This window comes from Trichoderma evansii, assembly GCF_050947405.1.
Source record: "Trichoderma evansii strain SZMC 28006 chromosome Unknown GGI43scaffold_61, whole genome shotgun sequence".
NCBI lineage: Eukaryota > Fungi > Ascomycota > Sordariomycetes > Hypocreales > Hypocreaceae > Trichoderma > Trichoderma evansii.
In genome coordinates, this window is record NW_028145145.1 from 1 (window position 1) to 25,316 (window position 25,316).

At 36.3% G+C, this 25,316-nt stretch overlaps 7 protein-coding genes across 7 annotated transcripts; 3 read left to right on the plus strand and 4 right to left on the minus strand.

Annotated features, from left to right (window-relative positions):
• The first annotated feature begins 6,516 nt into the window (after window positions 1–6,516).
• Window positions 6,517–9,154, plus strand: GGI43DRAFT_419490 (cytochrome P450). Its single transcript, XM_083207686.1, has 3 exons — window positions 6,517–7,272; window positions 7,326–7,772; window positions 7,824–9,154. Exons 1-3 carry the CDS (start codon window positions 7,079–7,081, stop codon window positions 8,770–8,772), a joined length of 1,590 nt encoding a protein of 529 aa, XP_083054956.1. The 5' UTR covers window positions 6,517–7,078; the 3' UTR covers window positions 8,773–9,154.
• GGI43DRAFT_419495 (transcription factor domain-containing protein) lies at window positions 9,091–11,381 on the minus strand. Its single transcript, XM_083207687.1, has 3 exons — window positions 11,230–11,381; window positions 10,522–11,175; window positions 9,091–10,472 (listed from the first exon to the last, which is right to left on the minus strand). The coding sequence occupies exons 1-3, from the start codon at window positions 11,264–11,266 to the stop codon at window positions 9,250–9,252; spliced, it is 1,914 nt and encodes a 637-aa protein (XP_083054957.1). The 5' UTR covers window positions 11,267–11,381; the 3' UTR covers window positions 9,091–9,249.
• Window positions 11,382–11,955: 574 nt separating this feature from the next.
• Window positions 11,956–13,582, minus strand: GGI43DRAFT_389108 (pyridoxal phosphate-dependent transferase; the record flags this gene model as incomplete). The annotated part of the gene is made up of 6 exons (XM_083204144.1): window positions 11,956–12,425; window positions 12,484–12,665; window positions 12,731–12,884; window positions 12,948–13,140; window positions 13,218–13,427; window positions 13,490–13,582. 6 exons carry the CDS (start codon window positions 13,580–13,582, stop codon window positions 11,956–11,958), a joined length of 1,302 nt encoding a protein of 433 aa, XP_083054958.1.
• A 386-nt stretch (window positions 13,583–13,968) lies between these two features.
• GGI43DRAFT_419496 (NAD-dependent succinate-semialdehyde dehydrogenase) lies at window positions 13,969–15,937 on the plus strand. Its single transcript, XM_083207688.1, has 2 exons — window positions 13,969–15,678; window positions 15,748–15,937. Exons 1-2 carry the CDS (start codon window positions 14,311–14,313, stop codon window positions 15,880–15,882), a joined length of 1,503 nt encoding a protein of 500 aa, XP_083054959.1. The 5' UTR covers window positions 13,969–14,310; the 3' UTR covers window positions 15,883–15,937.
• Window positions 15,938–16,760: 823 nt separating this feature from the next.
• GGI43DRAFT_433353 (uncharacterized protein) lies at window positions 16,761–18,490 on the minus strand (the record flags this gene model as incomplete). Its single annotated transcript, XM_083209733.1, has 5 exons — window positions 16,761–17,079; window positions 17,154–17,500; window positions 17,556–17,619; window positions 17,696–18,239; window positions 18,328–18,490. 5 exons carry the CDS (start codon window positions 18,488–18,490, stop codon window positions 16,761–16,763), a joined length of 1,437 nt encoding a protein of 478 aa, XP_083054960.1.
• A 1,074-nt stretch (window positions 18,491–19,564) lies between these two features.
• Window positions 19,565–20,542, minus strand: GGI43DRAFT_389111 (uncharacterized protein; the record flags this gene model as incomplete). The annotated part of the gene is made up of 2 exons (XM_083204145.1): window positions 19,565–20,114; window positions 20,178–20,542. 2 exons carry the CDS (start codon window positions 20,540–20,542, stop codon window positions 19,565–19,567), a joined length of 915 nt encoding a protein of 304 aa, XP_083054961.1.
• A 2,414-nt stretch (window positions 20,543–22,956) lies between these two features.
• Window positions 22,957–23,591, plus strand: GGI43DRAFT_419499 (GFA family protein). The gene is made up of 2 exons (XM_083207689.1): window positions 22,957–23,059; window positions 23,115–23,591. Exons 1-2 carry the CDS (start codon window positions 22,994–22,996, stop codon window positions 23,463–23,465), a joined length of 417 nt encoding a protein of 138 aa, XP_083054962.1. The 5' UTR covers window positions 22,957–22,993; the 3' UTR covers window positions 23,466–23,591.
• Window positions 23,592–25,316: the final 1,725 nt, after the last annotated feature.

Consider the following 25,316-nt stretch of genomic DNA (forward strand, 5'->3'; position numbering starts at 1 on the left):
AATTAATTTTAAAAATAAATTTTTATAAATTTTATAATAAAATTATTAATTAAAATAAAATATAATTTATATTATTTAATAATTATTATAAATAAGTTATTTAAATATATTTAATTAAAAGTTATAATATTAATAAAAATTAAAATTTATATTTATTATTTTAAAAATATATAATAATACTTTTATAATTTTCTTATAATAATTATAAATAATTATAAATTAAATTAAATAAAATACTTTTAATTAATATTTTATAAGCTTATTAATAATAAATAATTTTTTTTATAGCTTATTATTTTTAAATAAATAAAAAAATAAAATATATTAATTAAAAAATATAAGTTATTTTATATATAATAATTTTTTTCTTATAATTTAATTAACTTAATTACTTAGTAGCTTATTAACTTATATTAAATAAATAAAACTTTTTTAATAACAGGCTTTAATTTAAATAAGCTTTTTAATAAATATAATATTAATATTATTTAAAAAATAAAAATACTTATAATAAGTAAATTATTTTTTAAAAAAAAAATTATAATATTTTTAATTAATTATAAAAAAATATAAATATTATTTAGATTATAATTATATTTATATAATAAAAATAAAAAAAAAATATTAATAAAAGTTATTATTTTATAAAATATTTTTAAATTAATAATAAAATTTAATTTTTTTTATAAAATATAAAAATAAATTAATTAAATAAAAAATTAAATTAATTTTATATAAAATATAAAATTATAAATATTTTAAATTTTTTAATAATTAAATTTAATATATTAAAAAATATATATATTAATTTTTATATAAATTTAATAAAATAAGTAATTATAAACTTTTTATTATTTTAAATTTTTATAAATTTTTATTCAAATTTAAAATAAATATTTTTTATAAAAAATAATAAATTAATAAAAAAATATAATATAAATAAAATATTTATAATAAAAAATATTTAAAAATAAAAATAAAAATAACTTATACTTATAAAATAAATTAATTAAAAAACTTTTATATAAAAATTATTAAATTAATTTAAAAATATAAAAGCTTTAAATAAATTTAAAATAAAATAAAATAATATAAAATTATATAATAAGCTAATTTAATATAAAAATAAGTAATATTTTATTAAAAGTATTTATTTATTTTAATATAAAATTAATATAAGCTTAATTAATATATAAAATAAAAAAAAAATAATAAAAAAAAAAAATAAGTAAATAATAATTAATTATTATAATAAAAAAAATTTAAATAAAAAATAAATAATACAAAAATATTAAAAATAAAAAAGAAATTAATAAAAATTAAATAATTTAAAATAAAAAATTAAAAAAAAGCTAAAATAAGTTTAAATAAAATATTATATTTAATAATATTTATAATAATATAAAAGTAATTTATTATATAAATAATAATAATTAAAACTATTATTATAATTAAATTAAAAAAAATAATTTTTAAATTTATTATTTTTAAATAACTTATTATTTAAATTATTATTATAATAAATTTTATATAAATATATAAAAGTTTTAAAATTAAAAAAAATATTATATTAAATAAAAATAAAATAATATAAATTAAAAGCTATATTAAAATAAAAAATAATAAAAAATAAAATTAAAGTTTATATAACTAGTTTAATTATAATAATTATTAAAGCTTTAATAAAACCTTATAAAATTATAATTTAATTTATAAATTATTATTAAGTTTTTTATATAAATTTTTCTAATATATTTTTTATAATTAATAATTTTTTTTTTTAATTATATTATAAATTTAATTAAAAATAAAATAAATATAAAAAAAGTTTAAATTAAACTTATATTAAAATTAAAAATTTAAGAAAAAAAAAAGTTTATTAAAATTTAAATTTAATTTATTTAAAAAATATTAAAATATTTTTAAATTTGATTTTAAAATATTATATTATAAATATAATTATAATAAAAAAAAATAAAAATAAAATTTTAATTAAATAATATAAAAAAGTTAAATAAAACTAATAAAATAATAAAAAAATATAAAAATATAAAAACATTATTAATATTCTAGAGTTAAATATAAGCTTATATAATTTAAATAATTTTATTTTTAATAATTAAAAAAACTTTATTAAATATTTAATTAAAATTTTAAAATATAATTAATAAAATAGCTTTTTTAATTTTATTATTTTTTTTATAAAAAATAATTTTATTAAAAATATAATTTTTATTTTATTTTATATTTTTTTTAAACTTATAAAAAACCTAGTATAAATATAAATTTATAATTATTATAACTTTAATATATTTATATATATATTTTCTTTAAATATAATAAATATATAAATAATTATTATTAAAAATATAATAATATTTATTATTATTAATTAAATATTAAATATAAAAAAAATAAAAAATATTTATTTATTAAAAAAATTTATTTAAATTTAAATTAAAATTATTTTAAATAAAATATTTATTTAAAATATATTAATTTAACTTATTATAATTATTATTAATATTATAATTTCTTTTAAAAAAAAATTAATTATTAAATATATTAATAATAGTATTTATTATATTAATAATAATATTTATTATATTAAAATTAATATAATAATTAAAAATAAATTTAAATTAAATTTAAAATAAATATATATTTATTAATAAAAAAATATATAAAAAAAATATAATAATATAAATAAAAAAAAAAATATAAAAAAAACTTAATATAATAAAAATTTATTATTTAATTAATAATAAAAAAAAAATAAAATAAAAAAAATATAAGTACTAATAAAATATTATATTAATAAAAATTAAAAAAATTAAATATAATATTAATTAAAATTTAAAATTAATTAATAATAATATAATTTAAAAATAAAAAAAATATATAAAAATAAAAATATAATTTAATTATAATAATTTTATTTTAATAATTACTAGTATTAAATAAAATTTATATAATAATTATTATAATTTAAAATAAAACTTATTTAACCTTGCTTTAAATTAATTATAATAAAATAATTTTAATAAAATAAGCTTTATTTAAGCTTAAATTAGAGATTATTTAAATATATAATAAATATAAATATAAATAAAAAGCATATTTATACCTTTACTTGCACTAATAATATCTTCTTTTAAAAAAAGATAAGAGGGGTATATTATAAATTCAGGCTATATTTAAATATATTTTTTATATAATTAAAATTACTTTAATCTTATTTTAAAAAAAGCCTGGCCTTTTTTTTAATTAGGAAAGGAAAAAGCTTTAACTAGCCCTGTAAGAAATACACAGAACTTATAATAAAAGTAATTATCTTCTTTTTTTAATTATATTAATATTATAACAGACACCTATTCGCAGCAGCCATAGGGCCAGTCTCTTATAAAAAATAACTTTATATTTTAAAATATTTTTTATCCTTAACCTTGCAGGGTCGTTTGATAATATTAAAGCCTTATAAAAGCAGTGTAGCCTTTTTTAATTATTTTAGTCTAGTCTTATAACCAGGATTATATTAGTACGAGTTCCTTAATCTACTATTTTTGCTAGTTAGATGTAACTGGCTAATTAGCTAGGCTGGCTAATTAGATGTATTGGATCACGGCCTAAACGCTGCCAGGCATCAACGCCGATTATATCCAGCAACGGCATTCCGTACTTGTTTGTCTTGTAATTGCAATCTAATAACAGCAAAACCGGATTGCTTTGAAGACAATGTAGCGAGTCTGGATGAGCATATAGCATAGCAGTAATCCGGCCGTTTGCATCAAAACGCATTCGGTTCCAGCACCCCTCTTCGTCAAATGATTTGCGAGCGCATGGATACTGCTTTGACCAGCATAAATATCGCGTCTCACAGTCGCAATATGGCTATGCACATCTTTTTGTGTTGTAGTACAATCAGAGCGCTATCACATGTAAGTTTTGGCGATGTCGAACTGTCCATTTCTTCTTGTCGCGAGACTATTTGGCCAAATTGGAAAACGGACAATTAGTGTCACAGGTTGAAGGCTTGCGTTGGCGCTCTGGAACCACACTGGGGGGAGGGAGTGGGTCGACATGATCGGTCGCAAGCGGTTGTAACAGTTTGCTTGCCGCTCCATTCATTCGTTGACTTTCTAGTTGTGAATGCGTATCTGTTACATTGATTGTGAACGAAGTTATTATTAACTGTGAACCAAGTTATTATTAATTGTGAAATAAGTTATTATTAATTGGGAACTAAGTTATTATTAATTGTGAACTAAGTTATTATTAATTGTGAACTAAGTTATTGTGTGTGATATTCATTATTCTTCCTCTCGAGAGCTCATCAGGCTCACCCGGTCTACTCTGACGTTGTTCTATAAATCTATTATAGTGGCGCGTGTTGTGGAAACGAGTTTCGACTGGCAAGTGTGCCTGTTGGTGGGGCGTTCCTTAGATCGTCCACTTCTTGTTACGCGGTGAACAAATGCTGGCTGGTCGCGTTGCGCTTAAACTCCAGTAGAGAACTCCATACAACGACTGAGAACTCAGTACCTCTTGCCTCAATTAGGATATTCCCACTCGTCAGATTAACAGATTGTAAGATAGTTGAAATACTGAGGATGCCCTTAATATTAGCACATTGTAGCAGTCTAGAAAGGCTGGTGATCAGGAGATTGTTACTTAAATACTAGAATCGTCATCCATATCAGTATTCTAGCAACACTAAAGGGGTATCCATAAAAGCACGGGATCGTTACTTAGTTTCTTGAGTTACTATCCGTATTAGCATTCTGCCAACAGCCATGAATTGGCAATTGGGTTTCCATGACCCACCCTCTCTTCCAAACTTGTGTCCAATTTTGCGTCTGTGGCTGCGGCGGAAAGACCCAAGCCCGAAATTGTAATTAAGAAAACAATCGTGGCCTTCATTATGACTAAGTTCGTTTATTATGGGAAGCACTTAAGATAGGGATGGCTTATCAAGCATCCAAGCAGGCGTAACTGGCATCCAGAAAAGTGGGCCTTGTAGATAAAGTACTATTATTTATAGCACTATAATACAGCACTTATATGCTATAATATAGCGCTTGCCTACATATACTATAATACAGCGCTTATGTGCTATAATATAACATTCACCCACTATAATATAGCATATGCCTGCTATAATATAACGCTCCTTGCTATAATAGAGCATATGCCTGCTATAATATAATGCTTTTTTATTATAATACAGCACTTATTTACTTTACAACTCTCTCCTGTAAACATTTCCCCCACTTATCGAGCTGTTAGCAGCTCGATAAGGCGGGGAAATGTTTAGCAGCGGCCACACACCAAATCTGCCACCCAGGCTATCGTGCCCTTAACAGCACACAAAGAGGAAGGGAAATTTGAGAGCTTCATACCTTCCTCGCCGCCCAACACAGCCGGTTTCTCTAGGCCGGCTTCCTAATCGCAAAGTCGTTGTTTGGTTCGCAACGACTAACCGATCCGCTGCACGACGGCATCTCAAAATCGTTGTTTGGTTGGCTACGACTTTCTGAGCCGCCGCACGTCAGCATTTTTCCCTACTGCAAAATTGCGCTTTGCAGGATAAGGGTAACCGCCACTGGCCACAAGGCCAATCTCTCCCCGACTACAAACTATTCTTTAGGCTGAAGAATAACTGCTACTTGCCTTAAGCTAGCAGCCTGTGTTATTACAAAATTGTTCTTTGTGGGTTGAGAACGACCACCAATTACGCTGTAAGGCACCTTACTCCCCGACTCCCTTTTCGCTGCTTCTAGGAGCACATCGCCACTTATGCCATAAGGCATTTCACACCCCGACTCTTTTCTCTGGCTTTTAGCCGTCTCCGACTACTTCTTAGGCACAGTTTTGCTGCCCAGCCTAACACTACAAGCACACTGCCTACGAGTTCTTCACGACAACCACAAACAATTAAAATAACTTCAAGTGCAAGCTGTTTAAAGTGGGCTTGACTCTACAGCTTATCTTTATAAGCGCAAGGGAACAGGCCACGGCTGTTCAAATTGTTTGAACTACGAGGCACCAGATAATAGGTTTTTTCCCTGCTTCTCTCGCAAGCAGGTTTTCCTAGATAAATAATTTTCCTTTGTCAGCCACGCGTCGCGAATGACGAACATATATGTATATATTTTACATAGAACCTAGTTAGCTCCGACCGACCTCAAGGCCCCATAGGGGGATTTTAGCTACTAAGCTATGGTCGTTAATCAACAACAAACAAACAAACAAACAAACTTATTTACTTTAATATAGCGCTATTATAACAGGCATGTGTTATATTATAATAAGGAGCATTATATTATAGAAGGCAGGCGCTGTATTATAACAAGAAATGCTATATTATAGTAGGCGAATACTATATTATAAGAAAAAGCGTTATATTATAGTATATAAGTGTTATATTTACATAAATATATACTTTAAAGTATTTATATACTTTAAACTTTTTTTTATAGTTATATATGTATTAACTAGAAATAGGTAAAACTTTAGTTTTTTAGATGCTAATTACGCCTGCTTGGATGCTTGATAAGCCATCCCTTAAGATACAGTCTATTACAAACTGGAGTGGCTATTTTGGGCATTGAAATGCGTAATCCACTCCACGTTAGCCATAGTTGCGTCAACACATCCCTAGTCCCATACCGGCTGCTTGTAGGGATCTCCCCTGGCTGAGCAGGGCACGGGTTTGTGCTATATGCCCCAAACTGGCTTACTGTAAGCGTTACGTCTGCGCACAAACATGCAGATAGCTGAGCCAACGCTAACAAACCCTAAGCATCATTGGCCTTCGGTGCCTCAGTCTCTAGCGAGTTCCGGTGATTATCCTCGGTTTTGATACGGCCGTATTAGTGGCAGAGTTTGTGATGGGTTAATTTCCATCGATCTCCACAACGGACGATGGCGTTGCTGAGTGCCGTAAAGCCAAGTGGCTTACTCGGGCCGCCCACGTGTAGGGGATTATTTAATCCCTATCCTGCCCCGGCCCATCGACTGCCACCTTTTCATACTGGTGACGCAACCGAACTTAGAGAAGGATGGTTCGCCGAATACAATGGATCAGTTTCTGGCTAGTAAATATGCCATAGCCGCCGTCGTCGGCGTGGTGGCGCTGTCCCTTTTCCTCCTATCCAAGCTAGCTATTCCTCTGCACCCTAATGAGCCTCCTGTCCTAAAACCACGGATTCCGTTCATTGGCCATGTAATCGGACTGGTGTTTGGGAAAACCGAGTATATCGGGAATCTGGGGTGAGCTACCATGAATTCTTGTCCCCGTATTGTCTCTCTAATAGATGCTCCAGCTTGACTCGCCCGGATTTGCCAATCTACACCCTCCCGCTGGGAGCCAGCAAGATGTACATCGTTTCCTCGCCCCAACTTCTACAGGCTGTCCACCGAAATAAGGCTTTCAGCATGGACCCCCTTCAGATCGCCTTCGCGGAGAAAATGGTCGGCTTTGGCCCGAATCTCGCTCACGTAATGCGACATGCTCCGACCGACGGTTCTGTTACCTGGTTGCAGGACCAGCATAAACCCTATGATTTGTTGGCACCAGGTCCGGCACTGTATAAGATGAATGTCTGCGTGTTGGAGAGCCTATTCGGTGTACTCAATCAGGTTGATGCTAGTTTTGAGACCAAAACGCTCTATCTTTGGCTGAGGGAGACTTTTACCATGGCCACAACAAAAGCGCTTTTTGGGCTCGATAACCCACTGATTAACAACCCATCGTTGAATAATGACCTATGGTAGTAACTCCATTCACAAGATTCTCGAACAAGACTAAACTAAAGGCTTAGGGAGTACGAGACGGCTCAACAACAACTCCTCTTGACCCCGCTCCCCTCGATTCTCGTAAGGAAGGGATACATGGCACGGCGCCGGCTCCAGGAGTCTCTTCGGGAGTATTTCCGGAACGGATCCGACGAAAATTCAGATGTCTCGATGGTGGTCAAGCAAAGGGCAGCGACGAACCGGAGATGGGGCTTGCCCATTGATGACGTTGCTGACCATGAAGTGGGCATGCTCTTCGTCGCAGTCACCAACGCAATCCCCACTATGTTCTGGATGGTCGTCTACATATTCCGTGATCCGTATTTGGTAGCAGACTTGCAAGAGGAGCTATCCAAAGTCGTCAGTGAAGCGAGGGGTGAGGATGGGAAGACCCGCGAGTTCACTCTCGACGTCAGCACCTTCTCAGCTGCCTGCCCCCTACTGAACTCAGTCTACCGAGAGGTCATGCGACTTACGAATCGGCAGATGAACACTCGAACTATCCTGAACGACGTAGTGCTCAATTACATCCCCAAGGACGGCGGGGAGCCCCGACAATATCTGCTGAAGAAGGATGTCTCTGTTCTCATGCCTTCCTTGACCCTCAACTTTGCCGAGGAGACGTGGGGCAAGGATTCACACCTCTTTAAGCCGCGCCGATTCATGAACCTGTCTCGCGAGCAGGAGAGGCTGCAAAGCCGGGCAGCTAACCCTTTTGGTGGCGGGAAGCACCTGTGCCCCGGGCGCCACTTCGCCTACGCGGAGATCCTAGGCACCGTGGCCGCTCTCGTGCTGGGATTTGACATTGAGACGCCGGAGGGCGGGAGACTTTCTGTACCTCAGCTGAACAACAATCTCTCCGAAGCGGTTGCGAAGCCACTGCAAGAGGACCAACAGGGCATGCTGGCAAGGATCAGGAAACGGCCGGGATGGCAGGACGTGACATGGCGTTTCACTGTCGGAGATGGACACTAAAGGACAGAATCGACAGAGTTTTGTCTACCCTGCGCTGGGCTGGGAAGGAGGTATGCTAGTAGCGTGCATACGCGTTTTAGATGCTCATGAATAACAACATGGTTTTAGAAATTAATGACGACAAATTTGAAAAAGAAAAAATGGGTGTGGTCTGAGCTTGTAACTCTATATCTTCATAGACTCATCTGAACACATGGTTTGAGACATTGCTTGGGTGCTTCAACACCAGTCACGAGACAGGCATATGGACTCGACCCAATAATTTCTTACTTTAATTTAATATACCAAATTAAAATATAAAACTTTAGTTCAAGTAAGTTAAAAGAAAAGAATTACTTAGCAAAAATATATTACTTAAATAGCAATACTCATTTTTACATAATTAGGGTAGAAGCAAGCTCATAGTAAGCAAGGGTCCCTTGTTCCTTTATAGCACACAAAGACGTCGTCCTGCGTAAGGCGCTTATAATTTCATAGCTAAAAGATACAATGAGAAGCCTCATTGTCCAGGAAATATATGTAGACATCAAGACTCATATCCCGCAAATTTGGAATTTCATCTATTCTAGACCAAATTGCCTCCGTCACATTCATCATAATTTCTCTGGACTTGTCGTGATATATGCTCATCATCTCCTGATGTCGCTGTCGGACCCATTTTCGGTTTTCAGGACAAAGAGCCTCTCGTGCTGCCATATAGAAGGGAAAAGGTAGTGATGAATCAGGTCCACAGCCAGCTCGAAGAGAACCCATGAGATCAAATAGACGAGTCGTTATGAATTGGACGCGGGATGTTACAGTAGGTTCCAGGAATACTCTCCTGATAAGGAGAAGCTCAGCTGTCCAGTAGAAGCATTCGCTCAGTATATCGAGGTCTTCTCTCTCACCATACGATTCGTATGTATTATCATTTCGAAATGTCTGCCCAAAGTGTCTACTTAGTGGTCCACATGAACTTGCAGGACGATATCTTTGCGCCCAAATACGCATCTCGGTTTCCAACTGGTAAGCGTCTTCCATAACTGACTGGCGCGATCGTTCCGGATTGGTCGTATCACTTGCTAGGAACGAAATTTTGGCTAAAAAGGCAAGTACTTCCCACGGACAGCCAGTAAGCTCACGGAATGATGGCTCACTGTCTTGAGGATCTCCATTTTGATGATATAGGACAAAACTCATGCTGGCGACTGGCCGTCGATGTCGGAGAAAGGAGAGCACAATATCAACAATGGCAAATCTCTTGACTAAAAATTGCGCATAAAAGCTTCGCGGTATGGTCTCAAGATATTCGAGATCAGCCATGATATCGTAAGCGCGTTTAATATGAGCATCTGCATTTTTCGTTCCACACATCACCTCTGGCACGATGTGCATAAGGATCGAGGCAAGCGTGACCTCTTTCGAGGACATAACGGAAAATTCATGATTCTTGGTGTTAGCGGCATTTTTCTTATTCGAACAGTGGTTGGTTTTATCAAATTGCAGATGCGACTCTGCCGTCTGCAGTGATTTAAAAGCTTTCGCTCGACAACTCTCCATCAAGTCCATGTTACCCTTTCCATGATAAAACATACCCACAGCTGAAACATATAGTAGAGTTTGCAAAAGCAGAGGGTAAGAGAGAGCAATAACACAAAGTTGCCGATATGGATTTCGAGGACTATCCAGTGCGGGTATATGCGCGGACGCATAGTTAATATCTACCCATTAGTCCATATTCTTGGTAATATCTAAGGGGACGTTTCTCACAAAAAGAGTACGCAATCTTCTCATAGGTGTTGGTGAGAGCTGTGGACAAGTATGAGCCTGGACAACTGTTCATAACCAAATTCCCGAGTGTCGATTCCGCGATAGAAGCTTGGTTGGCATTGTTTTCCGTAGGGTCATTGTCTTCATTTAAGCAATCTCCTTGCAATCCCTCAACTGTCTGGGTTAGTTCATCATGTCTTGGGAGAGTCAACGTCTGCACCATGGTCGGGCCGAACGATTCATATGCCATCATTATTGCTCCATAGTCCATTGAATCGCCAATCTGAGAAGTGGGGTAACTTTCGTGAGACAATAACATGTTAGGGTGTTGGGTTGATAAGGGGAAGTAATCAGACACAGGCAGCGCAGCATAATGTTGTTCAGAGATGGTTGCCACCTCAGGGCCAATGAATGAAATCGCCCAATCATTCGGCGTTTCAGTAAGACCGTCTTCTCGAGCAGTTGGGGGCGAGTGGGGTGTAGGATCTCCTCTGTTGTTCTTGCGTAATTTCGTGGCGATGCCAGCATGACAGACTGCTGTCCACTTCAAGCTGGAATTACCATATTCACATCTGCGGCTGCCTTTTTGACAAGCTCGACAAGTCGGTCTCTCCTCGTCGCACTTTTTATGTCGCCGGCGGCATGTTAAGCAACCTGGCAGCAACGTTAGCACATGCAGCCACGACATCTCATTTGATAGAAACAAACCGAGACGTGATCTGGTGCCAGTAGTTCTATATTCCATAACAATCGCCTAGAGTATTAGAATAGCCCTGTTTTTTCGCCAGATCCGAGGTGTAAGTTTTGCCCAATAATTGGAATAAGTACTTACGAGGATGGATAGTCTACGTTGAGGAGGCTGGCGCCATACCCCTTCTTGATCATGTGATTCGGTAGTGCAATAATCAAGTTTAATGCTAGTAAATTGTTCCTTTGCCTAGTGGGCATACCTTGCCTAACTAAACAGAATACCAGCAAGAGAGCACTGTGTAACAGTCGTATATAGCGCCACATCACGTGTGGCGGTGTTACACATCCATTACAGAAATGATATGTCGCACCTACGTATTCCACAACTACCACTTTATAAGAAGAGTTTGTATTCTCCTTTAATATAAACTTATTCCATGTTACTGCCTTTGGAGCCTTGTGCTTTGCTTAGAGAATCAGTCGAAAAAAAAAAAAAGATGCAGACAGTGGATAGATAGACGGCTATGTACGTATAGCAATATAGTCATTCCTAGCTAATCAAATATCCATCCCCAGTGACTGAACTAATCTTTCGATTATATCTTCATTTAGATCCATTCTTAGCGGCCAAAACTCATAGCTATTCAATATCTGTAACCAAAGGGTAATACTACAAGTGCTGGGCTAGCATACCGTAGGCTTATCCATATTTGTGGTCGCTGAGATGTATTATCTAATAGGATTCTAGTTAATAAAAGTGCTACCGGGGAAGTCACCCATCGCCTCCACATCTCGCAATGCCTGCGCTATAATCTCTATACCCTTGACAAGATCATCTTCAGTGATAGTCAATGGAGGGCTTAAGCGAAGACGATTGAAGCCACAGCCAACTAAAACGCCTCTCATTGTAGCGAGAGCCGCAACTCGCCTAGCAGTGACGCCAGGCTTTGATTCGTCGAGAACAAGCGTATGAAACAATCCACCGCCGCGATGCTCCAGAATATAGGGTGGTGCTAGATCTTCAAGTGTTTTTGTTAGCAGCTCTCCCAGGCGGTGTGAGCGTTCAGAGATATTCTCCTCCTCTAAAACATCTAGTGTGGCGATAGCTGCGGCACTGGCAATTGGACAGCCGCCAAATGTTGAGAGAATCTCGCCCTTCTCGAGACAATCCATGACTTCCTTCTTGCCCATAACGACAGACATAGGGTAGAATCCTTTCCTTTTAGTAAGTTTGTGGGATATCAAGAAAGGAGAATAGAGCCTAAACTTTACCTCCTGTCACAGCCTTGCCCAAGGTCACCAAGTCGGGCTGGACACCTGCTTCATGTTGATAGGACAGATCTTTTCCAGTTCGGCCGAACCCAGCTTGAACTTCATCTGCAATGAGCAAGACATTATGCTTCTTGCATAAATCTTGGACGCCCTTCAAATAGCCCTTCGGTGGGAACCTCGTACTACAAGACATATAATTAGCGATAATGGTTCGAACCACCACTTAAGAATGAATAGTTAGATATACCCTGCCCATCCTTGAACCGGCTCCACTATGAAAGCCGCAATCTTCTGTCCGTCTTTCTCAAATACCTCAGTCAGACCATCAAGATCGCCGTATTGGATCAATTTTCCACCAGTTGGTGCTCTGGGGCCGACTCGTGGCAAATGTTCACCGAAGTCTTTAAAACGAGCCGTCAGTAATAGGTAAACCATGCATCAAACTGACGAAAAGATCTTCTTACTCTTAGCAACGACAGTGGCAAGAGGCATGGTTGCCAGAGTCAATCCATGATAACATTGATCACAAGTGATAACCCAAGCCTCATTTTCTGGAATATTTTTCTTTGTATAGGCCCACTTTCGAGCAATTTTGATGGCAGATTCCACAGCCTCGGAGCCACTGAGCATAGTAACAATAGCGTCGTAGCCGAATTTCTACAAATAGTGAATTTAAGTCCCATTAGAAAATAATACTGGAAGATAAGAACCAAATACGCATAAATTATTCTTACCTTTGTGAGACGCTGTGCAAACTCTGCGTAGATAGGGCTAATATATGCAGTTCCGCAAAGAGGCATCTTGTATAGCTGATCTGCAGCAGCCTTGACGATCTTGGGATGTGAATACCCGAAGTTCATGACTGCAAACTGGGTTATAAAATCGATATAAATCTTTCCATCTACATCTGTGATTGTATGGTCTTTTGCACTTTCTACCGCTACCTGAGATTTGGTCAAAGTTAGATGATCCAAAATGCATCAATTCTACATACCGGGAGACTCACGGGGAATGCAGGAAATCCGCCACGAACATGCCTCCGTCGCAATTCGACGTAATGTGCAGTAGCCTCGGAAAGAGCCATCTCGGGTGATGCCATGGTTGGAGGCCGAGAATTGGGAATGAAGGAGAGGGCAGTATATAACTTAGAAACCTAAGCGAAAGAAGAAGAATATCTGAGGTCTAGTATCTCTTGGTTCAAAATTATTCGGAGATAAATCCAGGGTATTTTTATATTTTGTATCAGAGATGCTTCTTCCAGGCAATATGGGCTGGTTGCTTGCGCTCGACCCAATATAGCAGCTCGACACGCAGTTCCTAATATAGCATAGTGTAGACTAATATCTAGCGTTCAGTAGCCGAAAGTGGGTGAAAAGTAGGCTACTAATACGTTATAATACGTGGGGCAAATGAGTGCGAGGTTCGGCTGTCTGCAAACCTTTCAAGTTGGATCACTATGTGCTGCTAGAGAGCCGCTTATTATTTGCAACTTAATTAACAGCCGCCGCTATCCTGATTCCAGTAGGGCGTGCCGCAGCCCATCCTTCCGACACGCTTTCAACCTCTGACTAGCCTGATTTTTATGCCAGCTAAGTTTCAATTAGAAAATAGAGTCGATCATCGGACAGGATGAGGTTGCTACTTTTGGAACTTTACGACTATCCATCAGTCCAACTAGCTGCAACCTTACTCTCCTTAATTCTTTTGTCAATATATATATACCTATAAAGATACTGATAATTGCTCTCAACCTCATTTAGATTTCATATATTTTTCTTGATTGCTACCAATTCACCGCGAAACGAATCGTTTATATTACTAGCGGTGATGTCTGCGTCTTATCAAAACAAGTTTCCTTTCGAACTGGCTGACCCCGGCTTGTTCCGTCAAGAGTCCTACGTTCATGGGAAGTGGGTGACATCAGTTTCTGGCAAGATATTCATTGTTATCGACCCAGGAAGCGAGATGAAATGGGCCTCTTGTCCTGACAATGTGCCAGAAGATGTTGATACTGCCGTCATCTCGTCACACCAAGGGTTTTTGAAGTACAGCGCTCTCAGCCCTGGAAAACGTGCCCAGCTCCTCCTCGACTGGCACAAGCACATTGATGGTGCCCGTGACGATTTGGCTAAAATTCTGACGTACGAGACTGGAAGAGCATTGACAGAGTCTTATACTGAGATTGACTACTTTCTCAGTTTCGTGAAATGGTTTGCTGGAGAGGCTGAAAGGATCCAAGGTACTACAAGTACCCCGTCCGCCTTTAACAAGAGGGTGATGGTTATCAAACAACCTATTGGCGTTTCGGTTGCCCTAGTACCATGGAATCTTCCCATTGCTATGGTATTGCGAAAAGCAGGTGCTGCGCTCGCTGCTGGCTGCAGTATGATTGTTAAGCCGTCTCCGGAGACACCTATTAGCTGCTTAGTGCTAGCTGAACTCGCTACAAGAGCAGGATTTCCAGCTGGTACCTTCAACGTGCTTACAACTTCACTAGACAACACACCTAGCCTCTCCGAATCGCTGTGCGTTCATCCTCTTGTTAAAAAAATTACTTTTACGGGAAGCACTCGTGTCGGAAAAATTATTGCAGGCCTTTGCTCTATCAATCTCAAACAGTGTACTCTCGAGCTTGGTGGAAATTGTCCATTCATTGTTTTCGATGATGCTGATCTTAATCATGCTCTCACTCAACTTATGGCTTTAAAATGGAGAAACGGTGGCCAAGCTTGCACCTCAGCTAATCGAGTCTACGTTCAGGCAGGTATATATGACAAGTTTGCCTCCATGTTTGTGGAGAAAACAAAGCAATTTATCGTCGGCCATGGTGCTATTGCTGGAACTACTTTCGGAGCTGTCACAACCCAAGCCGGGCTGATCAAAGCTGAGGCTTTGGTGCAAGATGCACTAGATCATGGTGCTAAAATTATTAGCGGGGTGGGAAAGCGGATGGGACTAGATAGGAAAGGCTTTTTCATAGAACCAACCATTCTCACCAACATGAATTCAGGCATGCGTCTGGCACATGACGAAGTTTTTGGTCCGGTTTGTGGTTTATTCAAGTTTGAAACTGAAGATGAGGTTGTTAGGTTGGCAAATGCTACGAATATGGGTCTTGCTAGCTACGCTTTTACTAAGGATGTCAACCGGCTTTGGAGGATGTTCGAGAGTCTTGAGGCAGGAATGATTGGCTTGGTGAGTCCCTTTACGCTGAGAGGATACTTATCGTTTTTAGACTAATGACTAATGTTTTATTCTCTGTAGAACACTGGAAACGGTTCAGCTGCTGAGAGTCCCTTTGGTGGTATTAAGCAGTCCAGTTATGGAAAGGAAGCTGGAAAGGACGTCGGGGTTAATGAATATCTTATTGCGAAGACAGGAACATTGACAATCAGCTAGTATCATTATATAATAAGATGAGTTTTTATAATTGTATAGCGCTTTTTTTAGAAAATGAGTTTGTAATGTCGTATTTATGACGTTAATCAAATATCGAAGTTCCTTATTGTTTATTCTCTGCACAGGGCAATCTACTTTCGCGTCCGAAAAAAAATGCTAAACCAGAGCTCGGCACTAGCTCATATATTAGAATAATAACACTGAGAAACGCCTCGAATGGGAGAGTAGAAAGGCATGTTACCTTCAACACTTATTTATTATAATACAATAAGCAAATATCCTAAGTAACCATTATATTATAGTAAGCAAGTGATATTTAATATTATAATACCTAACTGTTATAATATATTTTACTTAATTGGCGCTGTATTATCGTTGGTAAGTGCTGTATTTTAGCAGGACAGCGCTATGTAATAGCGCTATAATTAAGAATACTTTTAGCTACATGCCCCACCTTTCTGGATGTTAATTAAAGTATGTATTTACACGCCCGTGGATGCTCGATACATTGTCCCTAAACATAGAACTCTAGCTCAGGCTTATAATTAGTTTCCGTTTAAAAGCAACCAGGTACAGGATGATAAATACTACAAGCTTTTATGTTTTGCTATTGAATATTTGAATATAAAATACACTATTCGGAGAAACTTAAACAATAATAAGATAGTATTAAAAGCTAATACAGGAATGGTATTGACCTTGCAGGGCGCGGGTTGATAACTTAAATTTATAAAATACGCTCTATACTAAAAGAAGTATAAAAATGTTAAGCAGAAGTCATACTGCTCCGTCTCGTTCACTTACCTTAACTTTTAATTCAAACTTCTCCCATGTTCTTTGCAGGAATCATTTGGTGCGATATTATTCGCTAATAACAGCTATGACCAGTCCCCAGTCTCTCGCAATTGGGATTTTAGTCCTCTTTTTTCCCTGTCTAACTCTTCCTCTATCGTCCAAGGCGTGTATTTGAATCCTGTAGGAATGTTTGTATTCTCAAAGGTAGATCCTTCGGTGACGGCTTTGACTGCCATGTGGTAATTTTCTTTGGAGTACTGGACTGGATCATGAGTCCATATCCATCTGCCGTGTTTCATTTCCATTAATTCTGGCTGGGAAAGTAAACGGAATGGATCTAGTTTATGAAGAAGTTGCCGGTTCGCAAACCCAAATCGTTGGAGGATGGATACACGCTCGAATCTGTATGTCAGCGTTTAGTCTCCCTATCTAATTTAAACATATCCAAGCCTTGCGATGTACATCGGCGTACGGACCCCATAAGCACGTGTGCCTTGACACTCTGAACAATATTTTCTTTGCCACCTAGCCTCAAACACGTAGCCAGGCTCAAAGCGTCCTCCATGGCTTGCAAAGCTCCTGCACCGCTAGTTGGTAAGAAGGTATGAGCTGAGTCTCCAAGCTGCAGGACCAGTCCACCCTCGCTACACCACTGAGATTGAGGGTTTCGCCAAAGGAGTTTCCAGTCGATCACAGAATCATTGGGAGTCTGTGCGATGACTTCTTTGACGACCGGATCCCAACCTGGAACAGTATCTAACGTCTCGAGAACGGAATTTCCAGATACTGTACTGCGCCAGGCCTCTTCGGAAGAGCCAGAGTCCTGAGGCAAATATAGTCAGAAACAGATTAGCTGCCTGTAATTAATAGCGGCCTACCTCGTGGGTTATTATATAAATGATAGAGTCGGGGCTGATAAGGAGGTTCATATGCATATCGGGTCTCCCCGACGATTAGCTATACACAATATATTTGGTTTGCTCAATTTGATTCAGGGAAAGACAACAGAACTACATACCCTAGGTAAAGTCGGAACTCAGGTCGAGGTTCGCAAAACATCTTGTCCTTAGCAGTCTGACTTATGTTATGAAGCCTTTCGATGGGTATTACGGCTCGGTAAACGGCGTAGCCACTGCTCGATGGTAGGGGGGCATCACCAGTAATGTGTTTATGGCTCTTGGTTCCTACGCCATCAGCAGCTACTATGAGATCTGCTGAGTACCGATCACCAGCGCTTGTCGTGACAAATCCTTTAGTTCTATCCTCGTCATATTCCAGAACATTTTTTCCATAGTGTAAAGCGATGCCTAGACGGCGCACTTGCGCTTCCATAGCCGCCAGTGACTTGTAACGGCGAACTAACCAGGTCACTCTGACATCTTGCGCGGGATGGACGGCGCCTGGTTCGTTCCATGGGGCCTCTCCGGCTTCCAGCACTTTCTGGCCGTCATGGGAATAAAAATACATTAACACGTCATCACTTGCACTCTCATAGTCCTTATGAAAAGTTGGGAAAAAGCGTAGCGTGGCAAGGGCGGGGGGTAATATACCGAAAGAGTCACCTAAGTTCAGGATAGTAATGTTAGCAGTCAAGTTTTGCTGCGAAGATATAATGTAGAGTAGATTTGGATAATAAGAAATTTCACAAACCAATAGGAGATAACCCGTCACTCCTTTCTAGGACCTGGACATCGTGATCCTGTCGCCAAGCCTCCATCACCAGCATCAAGCCACCACAGCCAGCTCCTACTATCAAGATGGAAATACCGGTAGATGGAAGTCTATGTACGCCATCGAGAACTAATTCGGGCATTTTGTCCAGGTTTTGCTGGTATATATAGGAGCTATTAATAGTGCAAGACACGGTTGGCTATACTGGTAGTGAGATGGTGTGGAGCAGGGTAGAGTCCGCACGTTGACAGAGGATATCGACAGAATCTAAATTATGAAGTACTGGTATTTAAATGGAAGACAAAGACAAAAGAGAGGGAAAGTGAAACTTATATATAAATGCTATTTTGCAGTCAGGAGAGTCAGAACTCCAAATTCAGACATAATACTAAATGGGGCGTGCTGACGCATTGGCTTCCGAACTAGTCTGTCGAGCGCTTTTACCTGCGTGTGCAAATATATATCCTACCTGTGTAGGGTAGACTTTAGTATTATACTATAAAAATAATAATAGTATTTTATATGTATCGTATATTATTATATTATTGTATAAATAAAGTTGAACTATTTTAATTAGGTTTAACATATTTTATATGAGCAAGATAGCTATTTGCATAAGTGAATTAGGAAGGGTTATTTGTAATAAGCGCGCGGGGCCTTCTTGTGGGTGCACGAAGTGTCTACATGCGTCTTACATAGACAGTACTGTATTAGACGTGCTGCGCACCAGGATCATGAAGACACTCGAAATCCTTCAATACAACGCTATATGCGAAGCTTCCCGCGCGCTTATTTCAAATGGGTTAGCTTCCAATTGTATATGGCCAGATGATCTCGACAAATGCTTCAAGAAGAAGTGGATAGATTAATAATAAAATCGCTCGAGAGCATGCCAATAACCCGACTCTTACATTTGACCGAGGCTTGATATAGGTTTGTCTTTCAGCTAATATAAAATTTCCCTTCTCTCCTAGAATTTTCAGGTTGTTTATATGATATGCAATACTATATCCTAGTCTACGATTAAAGTGCGAGGGCCGTGTTTGGCTATACCACGCTATGTATAATAATCTAGTTCCTTAAAGGTTAATATAAATGAATCTATTCATTGTGTTAGATAGCTTTTTGTTGTTTGATAATAAAGATTTAAATCGATATATAATACACTATACGGTATATATACATTGTTTCAGTTGTACATTAATATAAACTTGACTTATCCTTTAATATATAGTCCCTCAACCTCCTTACTTGGGATAATTTCGGTAATATTAGCACCAGTAAAATCAATCCCTGTTTCAGGCTTGGGGCTAGTAATCTTGAAGTTTGCGCTGTTACTCATAGCAACCGGTGGCGTATCATCGAATCGGTTAACACAAGAGCCACCAGGGATGATCTTGTCACCCAGGTATCCTTGATATGTGGCGTACTGGTGGAAAATGGCATTCCAGTTCGGCTCGATATTTCCAATACCACCAGGAACAACCTTGTCATAAACTCCCACCATTCCAGTCTCAGCAAAGTTTTCCATCCAATTCGTCCGGCCATAGCCTGTCGGAGTAGCAGAGTCCTGATTATAGTTATCTTGCCAGATAGACGAAGAGCTAAACGGTTGTTGGTATTGAGGTAGAGCATGCCAATCAAGACTGTGAGAAACTTCATGGACCAAAGTTGCCAAGTTGGGAGCGCTCTCCACAACGCAGTCGCCAGAAGACCAAGTCCAAGCAGCGGCACCATCATTAAGACCGGGAGTGGCCACCAAATGCCTAAAATGCAAGTGTCAGTGCCAATATTGGCATTATATCGAAGGTAAGTTGTATATAATTTACCGTATGTACGAGCGCATATGAACTGGCAATCGGCCAAATATGTCAATCATATCTATTTCCGAAGCTCCAGCGTTTTTGTGACGACAAAATGTCCAAGACGCACTACAGTCAGTGTAATGAACATTGAAGATAGTGAAATCTGCAGGGCTCAGATGGTATGTGTTTGCTAAATCTTTGCAGCCCTGAGGGATCCAACCAGCTCCCCAATAGTCCCATGTTGATTGAGTTGGGTGAAGGTTGTTACGGAGGTCGCTTTCCAATCGATCATATGGAATGTGAGGGTTTACCTCTGGCTTGTCTGGATTACCAGCTGCAACCAGGTTTACACCCAAAGAAACTGCAGCAACAATGGATTGACCACGCATTGTGAGTTATTGGTGATTGACTTACAGACGCAAAGAGCTAAGAAGTTGTGCTGTGCTGGTCTGATACGGACACTTATATGCTGCCTAGAAGATGCTTTTTATATTAATTCTGCACAGAAGCCTTATTGGGTTTCTATATAACCGAGACTACTTAGACCGCTATCTCAAAGACCCATGCTTGTAAACATGGTTTGATTAAGGTTAATAATACGCTACTATTCTAGGACATGTCAATATGCCACTATGCTTTACAAGACTCCCAGGATACCCCGTGCTTTAACTATGTCTGGAAATAAATCTTCGAAAGAGACTGCAAGAACTTTGCTGCCTAGAGCATCTTCCCTGCAAGTTCTTGTCATGCCCCATAAAAGAGAGCCTTGGCAGAAATATATACGTAGCTGCTTTTAGAGGGCCGAGTTCAACCTCTTGCCTTTTTAACCTTAAAAGTTTCTCTGCATATCAAGCTTATAGTATAGTACAGCATTGAGATTACTCTAATAGGCAAGATGAAAACCCTCGAAGGGGTGCTGCATCTAAAGGGAGTTACGAAGATCATGGATCCCTACCTGTTCCTAACTAGTGCAATCCTATTTGCTTATGAAGGATGGAAGGATTCAACCCCAATAAACATACCTCATGCAGTTGCCTAAACTACAGTACTAGCTTAAGATATGATAGGTAAGAAGCAAGAGCACCAAGCTCATGGATAAAGCTATTTATGTTGTTAATAGTATCCTCTTTAGAGAAAACTATAAATTATTCTTCAGTAGTACATTTCAACATTTTCCCTTGAATGCAATGAAAAATCACTCATGGAAAAAGTATACGACACCAATGCCCTAATATATAATTGACATATGCAGCTTCTTGTTTAGTTTTAGGTCATAGTAATTTTAGTACTTCAAAAGAAGAAGGTAGTATCTATTAATTACCCTTACCGTACCTGCCAAAAAGGGTTAATTCTATCATGCTCTGTTAGCGTTCCTACACCTTAAAATCCATCCAACTCTCGGTTTACACTCATGGCAGCGCTCCTAGCTTTATAAAGGGCCTTTTCCCTTTTTTTCTTTTTTCTTTTCTTACAACTATTCTAAAGTTTTAGCAATTTATATGTTGTTGCTATTAAAGCGGATACTTGCTGCTTACAAATCTATAATGCTCCCTTTTTTTGTCAAGTTGGAGAAGCTGATAAAGCCATTTATCAAAGATGGAATCTAAAATACTAGAGTATTTGGTATTGCTTAGCTACTAACTACACTATTCACCCCTCTTGCTAGGGCATTCATTCCGTCTGAATATATAAATTTCTTTTTATAGGAAAAGCTACGCTCGATGTAGTTTTATTCCGCTCTGTGGTCCCCTGTTTTGTTTCCCCGGAGTCAAGTTTGCTGCTTTACACTCCACAACACTCCAGAATTACTGACTGCACCTATTCTAAGGGTGATTTGTTCCAACGGGCTATATATTATACCTAAAAAGTCTTGCAGGTCCCAAGACTAGGCAGACATAGTTCTTTTCAGTTGGCAAATTGAGAAAGCTAACAGTAGGATCTCAATAAACTATTAATTTTATGAAGCCCTCTCGGTTATTACCATGATCATTGTTCCTCCAGGCTCCAGAGGTCTCCTTTTTAGTTATATGGGAGTTGTAATAACAAGGTATGATAATAGGAAGGATTGTTGTTGACAATATCGCTTCCAGTAGTTAGTTGTAAGCCACATGCTGGTAGCAATCGAGAAATCTATAACATCCTCGACAAATAAATCACAACAATCAGTAGTGTACCGTTCTTTCTAAAAGTTTAAATTAGCAATGGCCTAATCTTTCGCATTGAAAGAATAATTTCTGTTTAGACAGCTATTCCTCTCCTATTGCTCTAATTAAAGCTTTAGATGTGCTATTAGACTCTCAAAATAAACCATCTCTTCCATCCTCACTATTCAGGTTTGGTTATACCCGATCAAATTGCAGTCAAATCTTACCCTTTGGTGCTAGCCATTCGATGCCTTTACAAATCTCTTCTTTTAAGATAGAACTTGATCTTTGATTGAGTTAGTAGTTATAAATAATTTTCAAATAGGTTAGTTACGGAGGAGCTGAAAGATTACGTGGCAATGACTTGGGTGGCTTGAGGAGGGAGGTTGTGTGGTGGCGAAGCAGTGCAAACGTTAGAAATCGAACTTTCTAGGCTTTCCCCCGCATAATATATATACATTAGAGCGTGAATTAATATGCCGTAGATAAAACTAAGCGCATAAATATTGATGTAGAAGGCGAATATAATTTGTGTCGTATTATCTTAACATCAGAAATGGTTAGTCATATTGCTAATATAGTTTCGTGGCATATAAATACACCGTGCTCCCTTCTGTAAGTCTGCAGTGATTTTTGTTGAATACGAATCCATCTAAATAAGCTCATCGATAGCTAATTATATTTTAAACTATCAGGATGCCATCAGGACGCTGCTGGTGTGGTAATGTCCAATACGAGTTTGCCGGGGATTCTACACATGTGGTAGCTACACCAGGTGGCAAAGAGGCTGAATTTGTTATACTGAGCATCATTACAGGTTTTGTGCCACTGCCTATCATGCAAAAAGATAAGTGGCGGTACCAATACGGTTAATATTCCCGTCAAACGCGAGAAACTCACCATAACTTCTGGAACTCCGAAATCTCATACTCAACAACATGAGGATGGATTTAATTTGACAGTATTCTTTTGTGGCGATTGCAGTACTGTTATTTACAAGCAGGCCGATGCAGACATTTTTGCGACTATCTCTTTGATACAATCAGGAACCTTGGATGGATCTTCCAAGGACAAGATTAGCCAACCACTATCGGAGTTGAATGTGAAATCGAGAGTATCTTGGTTAGCAGAGGTTAATGGCGCTGTTCAAAAACAAGGATTTGTTTGATTGTATGATATACTATAATGAGAGACAAACTCTGTTGGATGATCAGATTGACATGAGTTGCAAATTTTGCTATTTTACTTTACAAATCTACCTGTCTAGATAATAATTAATTCAGTAAAAATATAATTAAGAATCCAGTGAAGAATTGGCCCATTGTAGAATAACACGACGTAAAAGGAATTGTCGTTTTACCGGTCAGCTATGATATCTTGCTTTGAAAGCTTCATCTTGCTTGGCCACTCTGAGTTCCCGTAGAGAACTAGTCAACCCCAATTGTATCCAGTTATCGATCTCTTGCTGGGTGGCAACAGCTATATACCCCAGCATTTCTAATTGCATTGACACCAGCTTCTTTATTAATAGCAGCCCGCTTCCTGGGAATAACCACTATCCAACGCTTGGTGAGAATAAAATTGTGTGCAAATGCAGTGTTAAGGTGAGCCGTGCCAAAGTTGTTAGATATACTCTTTCTTTTCTCGGTTGACTGCTCGAGAAGATGTTTATAGATCTCCAGCAAACATTCTGTTGTCGAGTTTTGGGGATCCAAGCGGCAATAGAACCATTCGAATGGAACTAAAGGTGGCTCACCATCCTTTTGCGTTGAGAAAGGATGAAAATAGATTTGGCGGAGTTGGAATTAGCTGCATATGTTTATGCATTCGACTACACCCCCAATCCTTCCCACAGTTGTAAAATGCGACGTAGTCTGTGTCTAAGGTTGTCAGAAGTGACCAGACAGATTTGATATCGTGAGATTGAGAGACTTATATTGCCTCTAATAGCCATCAGAGGTTACGAGCATGAGATGTGGTCTTGCCCAGCAGAATTTATTGGCAATCAGAAAGTGGAAGGCGCTAATTTTGCCAATCTTAAAGTCATGAGTATTAATATCGCTGTCGAACAAGGGAAACGCTAGTTTAATCTGTCTATGTAGATTATATAATTATATATATATAAGAGGTCCTGTTTTTAATTTTATTATTAAATAATTAAATTTTAAATAATATTTTTTATTATTATTTTTATTTTAATAAGTTATAAATTGAAATTATAAAATAATAAATAAAATAAAATATTTTTTTTTTTATATATTATTTTTTTATTAATTAAAATTTTAATTTTTATATATATAATTTTAATAAGTTATTTTTATTAATATTAATTAAAAATAATATTAAAATATTTTTATAATAATTTAAAATTTTATATTATTAATTTTTTTTATATTAATTATATAAAATTATTAATTTTTTTTTATTTATTTAATTTTTTAAATTTTTATATTTAATTTTTTAAATTAAATTATAATTATTTATTTAATAATAAAATATAAAATAAAATAATAAATAAATATAATTTAAAATTATAATTATTATAATTTATTTTAAAAATTAAATTTATATAAAAAAATTCTTTTTTTAATTTAATTAAAAATATTAATAAAATACTTATAAAAATATATTTTTTTAATTATAAAAAAACTTTTTATTTATAGTATTTATTTTTAATTTTATATTAATTTTTAATTAATTAATTAAAAAAAACTTATTATATAAATTAAATTTCTTATAAAATATTTAAAATTTTAAATTAAAAAAAAAAAATTTTTAAAATTAAAAAAATTAAATTAAAAAATTTAATTATAATTTTATAAAAATAATTTTTTACTTATAAAGTAAAAAATAATTTTTTACTTATAAATTAAAAAATTATTTTATAATTAAATTTAAATATTTAAAAAATATTTAATTTATTTAAAATTATAAATAAGCTTATTTTAATTAAAAAACTTAAATTTTTAATTAATTAAATTAAATAAAAAAAATAATTAATAATATAATTTATATAAAT

Coding starts and splice junctions, on each gene's coding strand:
- GGI43DRAFT_419490 (XM_083207686.1), top strand. CDS start 7,079: ATGGATCAGTTTCTGGCTAGTAAATATGCCATAGCCGCCGTCGTCGGC. Junction 7,273..7,325: donor GAGTATATCGGGAATCTGGG/GTGAGCTACCAT, acceptor TAGATGCTCCAG/CTTGACTCGCCCGGATTTGC. Junction 7,773..7,823: donor TCGTTGAATAATGACCTATG/GTAGTAACTCCA, acceptor CTAAAGGCTTAG/GGAGTACGAGACGGCTCAAC.
- GGI43DRAFT_419495 (XM_083207687.1), bottom strand. CDS start 11,266: ATGGAATATAGAACTACTGGCACCAGATCACGTCTCG. Junction 11,176..11,229: donor TGGCACCAGATCACGTCTCG/GTTTGTTTCTAT, acceptor CGTTGCTGCCAG/GTTGCTTAACATGCCGCCGG. Junction 10,473..10,521: donor GAAGATTGCGTACTCTTTTT/GTGAGAAACGTC, acceptor ACTAATGGGTAG/ATATTAACTATGCGTCCGCG.
- GGI43DRAFT_419496 (XM_083207688.1), top strand. CDS start 14,311: ATGTCTGCGTCTTATCAAAACAAGTTTCCTTTCGAACTGGCTGACCCC. Junction 15,679..15,747: donor AGGCAGGAATGATTGGCTTG/GTGAGTCCCTTT, acceptor TATTCTCTGTAG/AACACTGGAAACGGTTCAGC.
- GGI43DRAFT_419499 (XM_083207689.1), top strand. CDS start 22,994: ATGCCATCAGGACGCTGCTGGTGTGGTAATGTCCAATACGAGTTTGCC. Junction 23,060..23,114: donor CCGGGGATTCTACACATGTG/GTAGCTACACCA, acceptor GCATCATTACAG/GTTTTGTGCCACTGCCTATC.